This window comes from Periplaneta americana, chromosome 3 (genome assembly GCF_040183065.1).
Source record: "Periplaneta americana isolate PAMFEO1 chromosome 3, P.americana_PAMFEO1_priV1, whole genome shotgun sequence".
Lineage (NCBI taxonomy): Eukaryota > Metazoa > Arthropoda > Insecta > Blattodea > Blattidae > Periplaneta > Periplaneta americana.
In genome coordinates this window covers 44716347-44730362 of record NC_091119.1, presented here as the reverse complement: position 1 = coordinate 44730362, position 14016 = coordinate 44716347, and the positions used below count along the sequence as shown (strand labels likewise).

Below are 14016 nucleotides of genomic sequence, written 5' to 3'. Positions count from 1 at the left end.
ACAACAGGTTCTTCAGTAGAGCATATAAGAGTGTAAAACATGCTGAATAAAATTAAGATACAGTAAATACTTTATCATATTAAAGAATAATTCTGTAATGCTCGGGAAAAGTGGCACAAGTCAAAAATGTTAATTTTACAGGAGAAGGAAAAAAACTGTCTTCACACTGGTTTATGTCGATTTGATTTTCTTCTGTATGAATTATTTTAATGGGAGAAATACTTATGTTTCTTTTCCTAAACGAGCAGATGTTCTGTAAGTTGTCAATAAATTAATAAAAAATGTTTGCGGAAACTGACTTATGCCACTCTTCCCAAGCATTGCAGAATTATTGATAGTGGTGGTTGTAGTTTCTTAATGACACTTTGAACTGCATAGGTTATTCAGTAAATCTGTGATACAGACTTCCAATTTTACTTCCTCCCTAGAAGCCATGCTAAGGATTTTATCACACATTAAATTCCATCACTCTTGGCTAGTTTTGAACCCATGAACCTCGGATTCAACAGCTAGCATGGTAACTGTTACGCCACCAAAGACGACATCAAATAGTAGAATTATAGAAAAAAGGCAAGAGAAGTTATAACATTTTATAAACGTGTGTTAATTTCAAAATAGGCTATTTTAATTTTCAGACAGAACATGCATTATCAGCACATTTTATTTGGTCTTTTGTAAAACAGTTGTCTGATAGGCCTGCTTGATAGAAATAGACTAAAAAAGTGCTCCAATTTTAAATTTATTTTAAAATAAATTAATAAGAAAGTATGTCTAACATATTTTAGTGAAACATCTGTGCTGTGGCAGACTATTTGCTTTTTTTTTTAATGAGGTTCAAGGCTAGTCGCTTGAGGCCGACCATTCTGAAGGTTATGAGGTTCAAATGTTCAGATAATCAGCAACCACTACCTTGCACATTTCCTCGTTCAAGTCAGGAAATGAATGATATAGTTAAAATCAGTGTTCATTTAATCAACATGTATGCTCAGTCAACAGTCTGAAGACTGGTTGGAATCTCGTGACACCAATAAGGCATCATTTGTGAGGCAACTGAGCCAGGAGATAATCGGGTAGTTCGGCCAGTTTCTTTCCCCTCCAGTGCATACATAGTAACATATTTCACTACTCAGACTTAATATGTAGGTATGTAACAATATTGTTCTTCCTCAGACACATAACATCAGTGATACAATTTTAAATATCAGCAACAGAAACATGTTGAAGTAACCTTTATTTTTTTCTCTTAAAAGTCGTATTATTTTCTGGCATTTGAATGCCACTAATGATGTGTGTCCAGAAGTTGTCAGTTATTTATAATATATTTGGTACATTTATTTTTTTTTTTACGTAACTAATTAAATATGCTCCGAACTTCTTGGGTTCTTGCACTGTCATATATATGAAATCTTCTTCTTTCACTACCTCCTTATTGCTGCCTAAGCAGCGTGGAGGGGTTGCCTCTGATCCATTTCTTATATTGATCCCGGTCAGCTGTAAGAAGTTCTATTTGTGCAATTGACTTTCCCCTTTTTTCGACTATCTTCTTGATAACTTCTTCCCACATTATTCTTGGCCTCCCTTTCGGGCGACTTCCCTGGGGTTTAGCTTCTGCAAACTGCCTTGTCTTCCTTCCTTCCTCCATCCTTTGGACATGTCCATACCACCTCAACTGCTGTTCTTCTATTCTTTTGACTACTGGTTCTTGTTGCAATTCCTCTCTGATGCGTTCATTTCGTATTTGGTCTCTCCTGGTTTTACCTATGTATAAAATCATTAAGTAGTAAAAACAGTTATTTTGATGTTGTTAATGCTCTGTATATATATTAAACATGATCATAGTTTGTGCTGAAGATATATTTTCTTTCTTATGAAACCCCACTAACATGAGAAATATGATATTGAATAAAAAGAGTAAGAGTCCTTGTATAGATCCAGAAACAAAATTTGGGTCACCTGAATTTTCGAAATATTCAAGTGGCCCAAATTTTGTTTCTGAATCTGTACATATAGTTCCCTCCGGCATCTTGTTTCTGTGTGTTAATTTTAAAAATTTTAGCATTGAATGATCTCTAATCTTCATTTCTTATGACCTTGAATTGCTTTGATTAGAATATAAACATTCATCATGGAGTTGAAATAACTTTATTTTCAACAATAGTCTCCCTAGTATAATAGAGAAGCATCCTAAAATGTTGCATGTTTCCTTTTGAGGGAGTGATTGAGACTAAAATATGAACATTTTATACATTTTCTTCATCGTAACTGTTTATTTCCCAGTGGCATCAGGCTTATAGTTTGAGGCAATTTGATTATTCTCAATAGTTTTGCATTCACCATGCTGACTGTTGAAATTTAGGTTTGTGGTTTCAAACCGAAGACAATGGATGGTCCTCTGCTAGAGAAGTAATATGGGAGGCCTGTGTCTTAGATACTCAATTGATCAGGTGTCACATTAAAAATATTTAGGGTGCAGTGTTTCGTACCAAAATTAAATTGATTTAAATAATAAAATAAGTAAATTTAATCACATAACAGGAACATTATAACTCACACTTAAACCTTAAGCAAGGAAAGACTATAGTAAAGCTTTATAAATCTATGGTAATGGCCACCGGCGTAGCTCTGTCGGCTGAGGCGCTTGCCTGCCGATCCGGAGTTGCGTTCGGGCGCGGGTTCGATTCCCGCTTGGGCTGATTACCTGGTTGGGTGTTTTCCGAGGTTTTCCCTAAGTGTAAGGCAAATGTCAGGTAATCAATGGCGAATCCTCGGCCTCATCTCGCAAAATTCCATCGACGCTAAATAACCTCGTAGTTGATACAATGTCGTTATATAACAAAGTTAAAAAAAATGTCTAAGGTAATACCAACTCCTATGTATGGATCAGAAACATGGAACTTAATCCAGAATACAACCAGCAGAAATGAGATACCTCAAATCTACATATACAAAACTTGAGAAAAAAAAATAGCAATATTCTACAAGAATTAGAAATAGGAGAACTGAATGAAATAATGAACAAGAACAGGAAAAATTGACAACATATAGACAGGATGAAGGAAATGAGAATCCCTGAAATGGCCTAAAAATATCTATTTAAAGGCAGAAGAAACCTGAGTAGGCCAAAGAACAGATGGTCTGGAGTACATGGAGACGGAACTGATTAAATAGTCCAAACGATGAGGAAGAAGAAGAAGAAGACGACTCTGTCTCTGGTAGGGGACTTCATGTAAAATTTGTGGGCCATTCTCACCCATGTAATGTCACTGTGCTTGACCATCTTGTTGAAGTTTTGCACACCTGAATATCCCTCCCATCCCAGAAAAAAAAATGAGATTGCTGGTGTCACTACTGCTTGGTTAAACTTCACATATCAGTAGGTGACCCTTGTTCATAGTGGATTCTTTATTTTATTTATTTATTTATTTTTTTTTTTGCAGAGGGTGCATGTAGTTGAATTCAAAATTCCCGTTTTGTACAAATGTCCGCACAGTCTTTCAGGAACACATTTGTTATAAGGTTGGGCAGAAAGCGATTGTGCCTTCACTAACGTCCAGATGTTCTGACAGGGTGTAATTGGCTATGGACGAGACGCAGTAAATTCACGTCACTTATGCACTTGGCCTTGATCAGTGTTAATTGGATGGGGAGGCTTCTATATGAGTGCATCATTCAGAGGAAGAAGTGCTTATTTTACCAATGATGACTTCAAATTCCGCTACTGTATTCCAGTAACTTGTTCATTTTGTGGCGTTAATTTCATTTTTTAAATAAGTTCTTTGTTTCTTATTTTAGTAAACGTTCCATGTATTGTTACATATAAAATTGATCATGGGCAATAGAATTAATTTTGACAGAACTTGATGTGCTATATTAGTCTTTTTTGTCGTAAGAAGAGATATTGTGATGCTGCAAAAAATCTGTTTGAGATTTTTGCGGAAATACGCGTTTTTAACATGCCACATTGAAAAAATTGTTTGGATATGTGTCTGTCTATAGCAGTTTCTCATAAACTTTTGGATGGATTTTGTTCATGTTCATTGTTCATATCTGGGAATGATTTACACTAACTTACATGGAATAATTTTAGTAAAAAGTGAATGGCTCTCTTTTTTATCATAGTACACAGTGAAATAATCGTCAGACAATTTTCTTCGTGACTATAGTACATAGAATAATCTGATAAATGAGACGAATCACTTAGTATCAGTGGAAAAGTTTGTAGCTAAGGGAAGTGAAGCATTATATATAGAATTGTTTCTATTTTTGCTACAAGTTTTTCAAATTTTTAAAGCTCGAGTCTATATAGCAGAGCAACTACATTAAGGAACAGGGAAAAGAGTGTGCATTGTTCAGGGATTTGCCATATCTTGTAAACATGTTTGTTATGCGTGATGATTCACTGAAGCAAGGTGTTAAAGGTTTAGAATGGAAGGAATTTCAGTACGTTACTCATACACTTTAATATTTACATCACTTTTAAATTCCGATTTTTAAAAATCAAAGTATTTCTTCTTCATCTTCTCTTCAAGGTGTAGGCTACTTTGCATTTTCCAATGTCCATTTCTTCCTGGGCCTACCAAATCCATTTTCTCCCTTCAGAGTGTATCTTATAGTTGCTGAGGATAGTCTATTTTCTGCCATCCTTTCTAAATGTTCACTCCATCTCCTATTATTTGACATTATTTTGTCTAATATTGATTCCACCTATAATCTTGTCTCACTTTCATATTTTCTTTTAATTTGTAAAAAAATTATGTATGTTCGTCTACTTACTCCGTATAATAAGTCAGATGTCTTAATTTTGGGATTGTAAAGAATGCATAATAATATATAGCTAGGAGGCGAGACCTGGTGTGTGAACTGTACGAGAGGAGAAAAAATGAGCTATCAGAAAGAGTTTGTTTCATGAAGGTTAATATTATACGAATCTACCAACACGGAAGTTCCGTCTAGAACTTATCTTAGCCATGGCACATGATAAGGTCACAGGACAGATCTTGCCTCCTCTACTGTATTTCGTGTAATTCAGATAACAAAAATTCATGTTTGAATGCTTATTAAATGATTATATCTGCGTATGCCTTTTGAATAATAGTTAAAAAAATGAACTGTAAATGATAATTTGTAACATGATAAAAGAATTGAATTGTCGCAAAATGTGTAAAATGTACGTACACCTAATGAGACAGTATGTCACCTTCATAACACATTTTTTTTATTGCTTAAAAAATATATGAGAAATATACATGATATTGTATACAACAATTATGATGATGTGAAATTTTTAAGAAATTGTATATAGGAACATTCAAATGTAATAATTAGACCACGGAACTTTATGCACTAAAAACCTGAAAATATGCATGCAACTATGCACTAAAACTATTAAAATATGCGCTAAAAATTGAAGTATATGCAGTAGGAGTTTAATAGTACATCATAAATGAAAATAATTTAAAGTAATACGTGTTAAGAAGCCATATGGCACAGAAGACAATTTTCCCATAAATAGAAAAACCGTCGTGAGGGGTGACTTTGTGCCATGAGGGTGATTTTGTGCCATTCGCGAAAAACGTATGGAAGTATTCTTTAAGACCGTGGCAAGGTTTTAAGGTCTACTTCCTTACATTTAGTAGTCTTTAAAACCTTGTGACGGTTTTAAAGACTACTTCCTTACGTTTTTTTTTATGAAATGCGCGAATGGCACAAAGTCACCCTCATGGCACAAAGTCACCCCGCGCGACGGAACATTTGTCTTCAGAAGCCCATTTCTTCAATAAATCTTTTCTGCTACTTTTTTCCCTTTGGCATGTCGGCAGTTAAACTTGTAAGCAGATCGATCATGTACTGGTTCTCTGCTTGATTGTGCAGAAAAATTTGTTGAAATGAAAATTTACACCCCAAGAGACTTAATTGTTGCAGTGTTTAAATACATTCAGTTTTGTTTCTATGATATCAGAGCGCATTGTCTTCGCAGCAGTTCCATTACCTCAACAATACGTGACTTTATTGTCTATTATTTATTATTTATTGTTTACACTCCACGAGACTTAATTGTCGCAGTGTTTAAATACATTCAGTTTTGTTTCTATGAAAGCAGAGCGCATTGTCTTAGCAGCAGTTCCATTACCTCAACAATACGTGACTTTATTGTCTATTATTTATTATTTATTGTTTATTATTTACACTCCACGAGACTTAATTGTCGCAGTGTTTAAATACATTCAGTTTTGTTTCTATGAAAGCAGAGCGCATTGTCTTAGCAGCAGTTCCATTACCTCAACAATACGTGACTTTATTATCGCAGGTGTATAAAAATACATTCATTTTTAGTTATACTAAATCACAGTAAAAGGTGATAAAAGTCTGAATAACATCTAGGCGATGTGTACTTTTGCTCTAGCTCCAGAAAAAAAAAAAAAAACACGACTAGTATGTACATAGAGAGCAGCCAGCCTCATGTTGAAGTGGAAAACGACCCAACTTATGCACTAGGGACAAGTATTCATTGTTAGCGCAGCAATTTGATGCCCTCAACAGTAATTAAATAATTATTGGTTTTCTTTTTGATAATTTTTATATTTCTTGGAAATTATTCTTATTTTTATCATAAAGAAATTTTGAAATTAGATAAATCGGTCAAAACAAGGAAAGATGTTATTATATGCATTTAAAAGGGAACACCCTCGAAATATGCATTTATGCAAAATAAAGTTGGCTTCATTCAAACATTAAAGTCATGATCACTTTTTCATTATGCTAAATCAATAAAAACATGCAGTTGCATGAAGTTCCGCGTTTAGTGATAATCAACTATGCAAGGTATGAACAAAGTACAGACATAAAAATTTATTTGACAAAATTAGTCTCTTAGTACTTGTTCCTCACAATAAAAATAAATAGTAATATTCGGAATAGGGGCAACTGGATAGTTCCGTTGGTAGAGCATCTGGTTACGCACTGGAAGGTTCTGGGTTCAATATTGGGTAGTGACGAAATTTTTCTCTTTTACGAAACTTCCGGAATAAGCCCAGGATTCATTCATTATACTGTTAGATTGAGTACTGATACCGAGTTTTTCTCAGGGGTAAAAGTCTGTCCGAACATGGTGCCAATCATACCACCTCATTCTAGTGCCGAAGTCATGTCCCCATATGCCTTCATGGCGTCTAAAGGAGATAACTTTACCTTTTACCAAGTAGGAGCCATTATGTCTTATGAATGACTTGACAGATTAAAAAGCTGAATGGGCATTTGCTTTGATTGTGTTCTTAAAAATTATCCTGAAACTTTATTTCGTAGAAAATAATTTCTCTATAAGATGGACTAGGGCCCATGAAAGTTGTCACTCTTCTGCCACTCCCTCCCAATACAAATATTGAAAATCCAACTAAATTCGTTTCAGGTTACTTCCAATCCAATTCACTCATTATTTTAATTATTATATTTAGCTTACAATTTTCTCTTAGCAATCACTCCACAACTTCTCTTGTCACTGTTAAACTGACTATTTTTTAGAATTAATTTCTTAAATTTCGTTTTCATTTTGTGTATGTTTACTTGGTGTCTTGATGGGACACAAATATAAGTGAATTGTATGCTGTGTATATATTTTTCTTTTCTACTAATAAAATTAATTTCGAAATGAATTTCAGTGGTGTGAGGAAGGAAGAAAGGAAACTACTCGTTTTGATTAAAAGCTCTCCCTACCGAACTGACCTCTCATCCCACAAATTAAAAATACTAGTGCCTTAACTGTTTGTGTGTTTGACCTCTGGCAGAAGTCGTGTGGTGCACTGGTAATGGGGGTTAATGCGCGTATTACGCCTGTTGATGTTTACAATGTTACATTGTTGTCTTGGCACAGGTTCCACGGTGACAGGTGAATTTTTAGAACTGTGTACACTGCATGACATTTGTTTTCATACTTGTTTACGATAGCCACGTGTTTACTATCTGTTGAATACGCCTTTAACTTCATATGATGTACCTGACTCCTCTTTCTGTGCGTGTGGAATAGGTAAAGTTTCCCGGAAGTTTCACACAATGCATGTATCAGAATACTTAGGAAAGTGATTTTAAAACTGATTTTATGGCTTCGTAGACTTAAGTCTCACTTGGTAATAGCTTCCTTTCTTACTAAAGGTCGGGATAAAGGGTTAAAAAGTCCATGAGAAATTTCTGTCATGTTGTAGTGACAAATTTTATGATAAGAGTAACACTTATCTCTAAAGAACTTGAACTTGTGACCTGAGGATCACGACATCCAGTACCATTACACTGTAGTAACACATGAAACATGTTTGTTAGAAGAGTCGGATGTTAATGAATTGAACAGACAGAAGTTTTCCACTCTATCTTGTTTATTAAGTCAGTCATTCATCCATTCAGGACGCCAGCTTGAATAAATTGGTCTAAGAAGGACAGAACACCCTAATATTTCTGTAGTCGAAAAGTATTATTCTGAAGTCTGTAATATTTATAAAATATGTGATGTTTCTAATGCTTGAGATCTGGGATGACTTCCATTCGCATTTCGGGTTATTAACAGAGATCATACATTGGTGTACTGTTCATTACATTATTATTTTTTAAGTCATTTGTTAGGGCATTATAAATAATTATTTCAAGTGTCATTGAAAAAGCTGCCAAATTTTTACAATAAATTATAAGAAGAGACAGAATGTGACCAGAAGAGAAGGTACAGATATGGTGTTTATCCATCAGCTGTTTACAGTGATGTTGGGATGATAGTGAGACAAATTATTACCATTAAACATCATCATCATTATTAGCAGAACATGAGCCAATTGGTCCATTCTGTCCCCATTGGAACATTATTGGTCTAACCATCTCAGTCTTGGTGTGTCCACATTTTTCTCCTTCCTTGTGGTTTAAAGAATTAGTTCATCATCATCATCATCATCATCATCATCATCATCATCATCATCGTTGTTGTTTGGAAGAATGTCATTTGTTATTTACACAAGTGTTATTGAAAGCACTGGTGAGGGAGTCTTGCAGCTTATCTTTGTGGGAGACCAACACTTTGTTAATTCGACTGTACAGATCTGAATATAGCCTATTGTAAAAAGAGCTGATACAGGGTAAACCAGCCAGGGCTAGATTTCTAATCACACTCACGGTGGCTGATTAACATGTAACGACGCTACCATATGTGGAGGATTTGTTCCACGCTTTTGCGGTTAGTATTGCGTAATTATGTACTTACCGAATTCACAATTCATGTTCGAAAAGGTGTCCTTGTGATATCTGGCAGGCTGTACATTTCCTGAATACATGTCCAACAACTTGCCGCAGTTCATTGTCCGAAATGGCCCAAATTTCGTACAGGATATTTTGAGTTCAAGTGAATATGAGTTATTTACTTTTTACTTTTAACCACTGAGGTAGAACCATGCTATAAAAAATTAAGGTGGGATCAAGTAGTCCATCATACTCTGACTGTTGGAACCACATGCAAAACCTAAGTCTGCTCTAATAATAATCGGATTCCGTTAACTTCTGTACTACACAAATTTTGTAAGGTTTTGATTTTAATTGTTTGTTACCTCTTATCACTGAAGACTGTGACACCCATACCTGCTGAGCTACATGGTGGGGTGATGTTGTAGGAGTTCTCTCTAGTTGGTGGCCAATTTCATCTAACATCTCAGTGAGATCCCAAAGCCGGTTCAGAGGCTATAAGATGGCAACCCTACCACTGAACTTACTACTCCTCAGCTAGCAACCGATTAGTAGGACATTTATGTGCCTAACAACTGCGGAAATGAGATTTCTAAGGAGGACTGCCAGCTACAGCTTGCTTGATTACAAAAGGAATGAAGTAATTACAAAAGAATTGAAAATTACACCTATTTATGAACATCTCAACCACTATAGACAAAAATGGCTTAACCATGCCAATAGAATGGACCGTTCCAGATTCCCAAGACAAATTCTCTGCTATATACCACATGGAAGACGATCTTTGGGATGCCCTCTGAAAAGATGGACGGAGACCATAACAGGCCACTAGGCCTAATACCTGCAAGGACGATGATGATCTCAGTGAGATCATGCTTCACATATGTTCGTTTCTTATCCAGTACTGATCTAGTTGTACGAAATTTCTTCACTAAGTTGTAAATAATTGCTTTAGAAGACTCTGGCGAATCAGGGAATGACTGACGAAATTTTGTTAAAACTGTTCTCCAGGATTCGTATTTCACAAAGTTGCCGTAAATAAACACTCATTGTTCAAGGCTGTATTTCATAATGGACACACTACTGCACTCTAAATGTACGGTATACAGCTGCTCCCTCACTGTGTGAACGTGTTTACATAACTAAACACGAAACGTACGCGAGCAAGAGGTCCGATCATTGTGATGGTGCAGCAGTTACTATGCATATGACTTTCCGCTGATGCCAGTCTAGCCCTGGCTTACTCACTCTGTATAAAACAGTTCACATTTGCGAACTGTGGTAAGGCCTATTAGCATTATAAACTGATTCCAATTTACTACAAATCATTTACATATGGCATATACCATAGAACTTGTTTTTCTGTACTTCCAGTCTATTTGCAAGGCGGCACCCTTCAGCGATGAACCCGATGCCATATTGGAACGGGAGCGCTGTGATTACACTTCTCGCATTACGTACAAACTGGCCAAGTCAGGAAGAGGTAGTATTGGCTTCTCGTTCTTGTTTACACATCTACACATATTTTTACAACACTGTAAAATTGCTTTATATGTGCTGTATGTTGTGCTTGTTGCAGTTCCTCGACCAATTCGGGTGTATGCAGATGGAATTTATGATCTGTTTCATCAAGGACATGCACGACAACTGATGCAAGCTAAGAGTCTGTTCCCTAACGTCTACCTCATAGTTGGAGGTGAGATATATTTATTATGTAGTTTATCTGTTGTGTTACAATGTCATATTTTTTTCTCAGAACCTAAAACCCACACTTGGGAGCTCATTTGCAGTTGAGAAAATTAGCGGAAATTCTGTGATATTATAATGATCAAGTACATATTTATTGTTATGTTGAAAGTAAGTTGCAAGTAACTGAAGGGAAAGTCAACTTGCAGAAGTTTAGAGACAGAAAATGAAAGTGTTCTGTGACAAACTTCTTTTTTCGTAAATAGAATAGTTATTTAATCAACTTATTAACAAAGATAGATGCATATGAAATGAAACGCCATTTTAGAATAGTTGTTGTTGTTACATACAATTTCTTAAAAATTTGATATCATCATAATTATGTTGTATGGAGGTTTGGTGATATTTAAAAATAACATTGTTTATGAAAACAATATCATGTATATTTCTCATATATTTTTTAAACAATTAAAAAATGTGTTATGAAGTTGACATACTGTCTCATTAGGTGTACGTACATTTTACACATTTTGCGACAATTCGATTCTTTTATCATGCTACAAATTATCATTTACAGTTCATTTTTTTTTTAACTATTATTCAAAGACATATGCAGATATAATCATTTAATATGCATCCAAACATGAATTTTTGTTATCTGAATTACACAAAATACCTGTGATCTTATATAGCCATGGCACATGATAAGGTCACATTGACCATAGACTGTCATTGCAAGGTGAATCATAGCTATCAGCACGTCCATTTTGCTCTGATATTTTTTGTGCCTAATGATTAACTGTATTGCGATTGACAGTTTCTTCCCCGTACTTTTGCTGTAACCTCTTATGAACATTTCCTACCATTTAGCAGCCATTTTGAACCAGAACTGCAATGCGTCTCTTGCATGGAGAGGATGAATTAAATTGGAAAAGAAGCAGGAAGGATGTATCTACACACTATATAAGTAGCAAAGCTGTGAATAAAAAATTGTGTTGAATATGGTACATTACTTTTGGATGTCTTCATATACATTTTTTTAAATCTGTGGCACAACAGCCCAGTAAGGGCCAAGACTGAGCAGCTGGCTTTTGGCCTCACCTCCACATGCCTCAGCAGAGGTGGACAATCATCCAATCAGACTGGAGGTATAGTGTGGTTAGGACATTGATCCTCCAGCTGTTATAGCTGGTTTTCATAACTGAATTTGGCTACCTATTGTAGTTGTCCAAATTCATCGTGATACTGGGTGGGCACTGGTCCAATACACTGGCCGAAATTTCATGAGAAAACTCCTTTCCCACAAGAACTCAAACCAGCATGCATTCCATAAAGCCAGTCCTAGGCATGATGCTTTAGACCATGATGCTATGGCACAGAATTTCGTATCAGATAAAATTATGGAATTGGTTGAGAGTAACCAGACGAGAAGAAAGTCTTAACCATAATTTCTAGTTTAATTTTAATATGTAATACTTAATTGCTTATTTTTCATCAGTATCGTACATTTTTTTAGAATCATTTTCCCATACTGTATCAGACATCAGTCTTTTCTTCTAATTAGTATAATGGAATAGGGGTTTAGATAATTAAAAGTCAGTGTCAGAGTTTGTTATTACATTTCACTTTACTGCCCTGCATAACTTAAAGAGTATTGTGTTCTGTTATCTAGTATGCAGCGATGCCCTGACGCACAGCAAGAAAGGGAGAACTGTCATGACTGATTCAGAGAGGTATGAAGCAGTTCGGCATTGTCGATATGTCGATGAGGTTGTGAGAGAAGCCCCTTGGGAGCTTGATGAGGAATTTGTTAGTCGACATAAGGTAAGCATTCACCTGCATGAGACCTTTGATTCTCTTAAAATACTTGATATTTTTGAGTAAGCCAGAATAAGAACCCATAAAAAAAGAATTAAATAAATTCGTAGATTAGTAATGGCTTTTAATAAATAAGTTTGCAAGATTCCCTCCCCCCACCTCCAATTTGCTTGTTTTTGCATATTACCTTTATTTATTTCTGTTCAAAACATGGAGAAAATATTATCAATCAGAAATTCATCATTAAGTTTTAGAACGCTTTTAAGATATATAAAAAGTAATTTTCTATATATTTTATTCCACTGTGCACACAAATAAGACACCTGGAATGATGAAAAAACTTGTGCAGTTTGGTATTTGTGTCTTCTTGTATAATTTTGTATGATACACAGTTACAGTTGCGTATTTTAAAGGGTTTAAATTGTGAAAAGTTACTTGGAAATGAAGGCGAAAGTTTTCTGCTCATATTATCAATGTAAGAATTAATTATTTTGTGTATGTGCGCATGTGTATGCTTCTGCTTCTGTATTTCCATGTCTGAGTGGGAGGGAAGAAGAAAGAGAGAGAGATAGAAAGGATTGGAAAGAAGAAGCATAAAAACAAACAAAATGAAAAACATCTGTTACAAAAAAAAAATTGGATTGTAATTTCATTTTGTTGAAGTTTGACCGATAAGCAAAGTACAATAGGTTAGGATTAAATGGGTCCGTCTAATGCTTATCCATTAATAAATTGTAATATATCAATACAATATTAATGGATAAGCATTAGATGGACCCATTTAATCCTAACCTATTGGATTGTAATTGTTCAAAAGCAAGAATGTGCTAGTTATTTTCATCCTTAGTTATTTATAATATGAGAGATGTTCAGTAAGTAATGTAACATTTTTTTTTTCTTGGTTACTTTTGGAAAAAATGAAGTACAGTTCGCACAGAAGATCTGAAAGCCTAGTTGACGTCACTTGGAAGGGGTGATCTAAGTGAAAATGACAAAAGGTGTGCATTAAACATTTCATTGAAAACATGGACTCTTACCACAGTCAGAGTCCTCAAGCTCTGCCATCTTATCCATTTCATTGTCACAGCTGGAATCACCATCATCGTCATCATCATCACTGATATCACCGAGGTCTATGACATCATCAGAAAAGAACTTGCATTCCATATAATCATTTTCAATTTTATTTTAACATTTTCACAAAGAGAACGGCAATTTGATGCATTTAAGAATTTTAATCTCCAGATCTCTGCCGAGCTTTCCAAAGTAGGAGGGCAGTTGAAACAAACCTTCGCTCATCTCCAG

General features: G+C 35.2%; 1 protein-coding gene across 3 annotated transcripts in view; it reads left to right on the top strand.

Annotated features, from left to right (window-relative positions):
- Pcyt2 (Phosphocholine cytidylyltransferase 2) overlaps nt 1-14016 on the top strand; it is a 42919-nt gene that overhangs the window by 15266 nt on the left and 13637 nt on the right. For all 3 annotated transcript variants that reach the window (XM_069820404.1, XM_069820406.1, XM_069820407.1), the window contains 3 exons: nt 10582-10690; nt 10787-10903; nt 12566-12717. In XM_069820404.1, coding sequence (XP_069676505.1) covers nt 10582-10690; nt 10787-10903; nt 12566-12717 — 378 coding nt within the window. The remainder of the gene's footprint in view (nt 1-10581; nt 10691-10786; nt 10904-12565; nt 12718-14016) is intronic.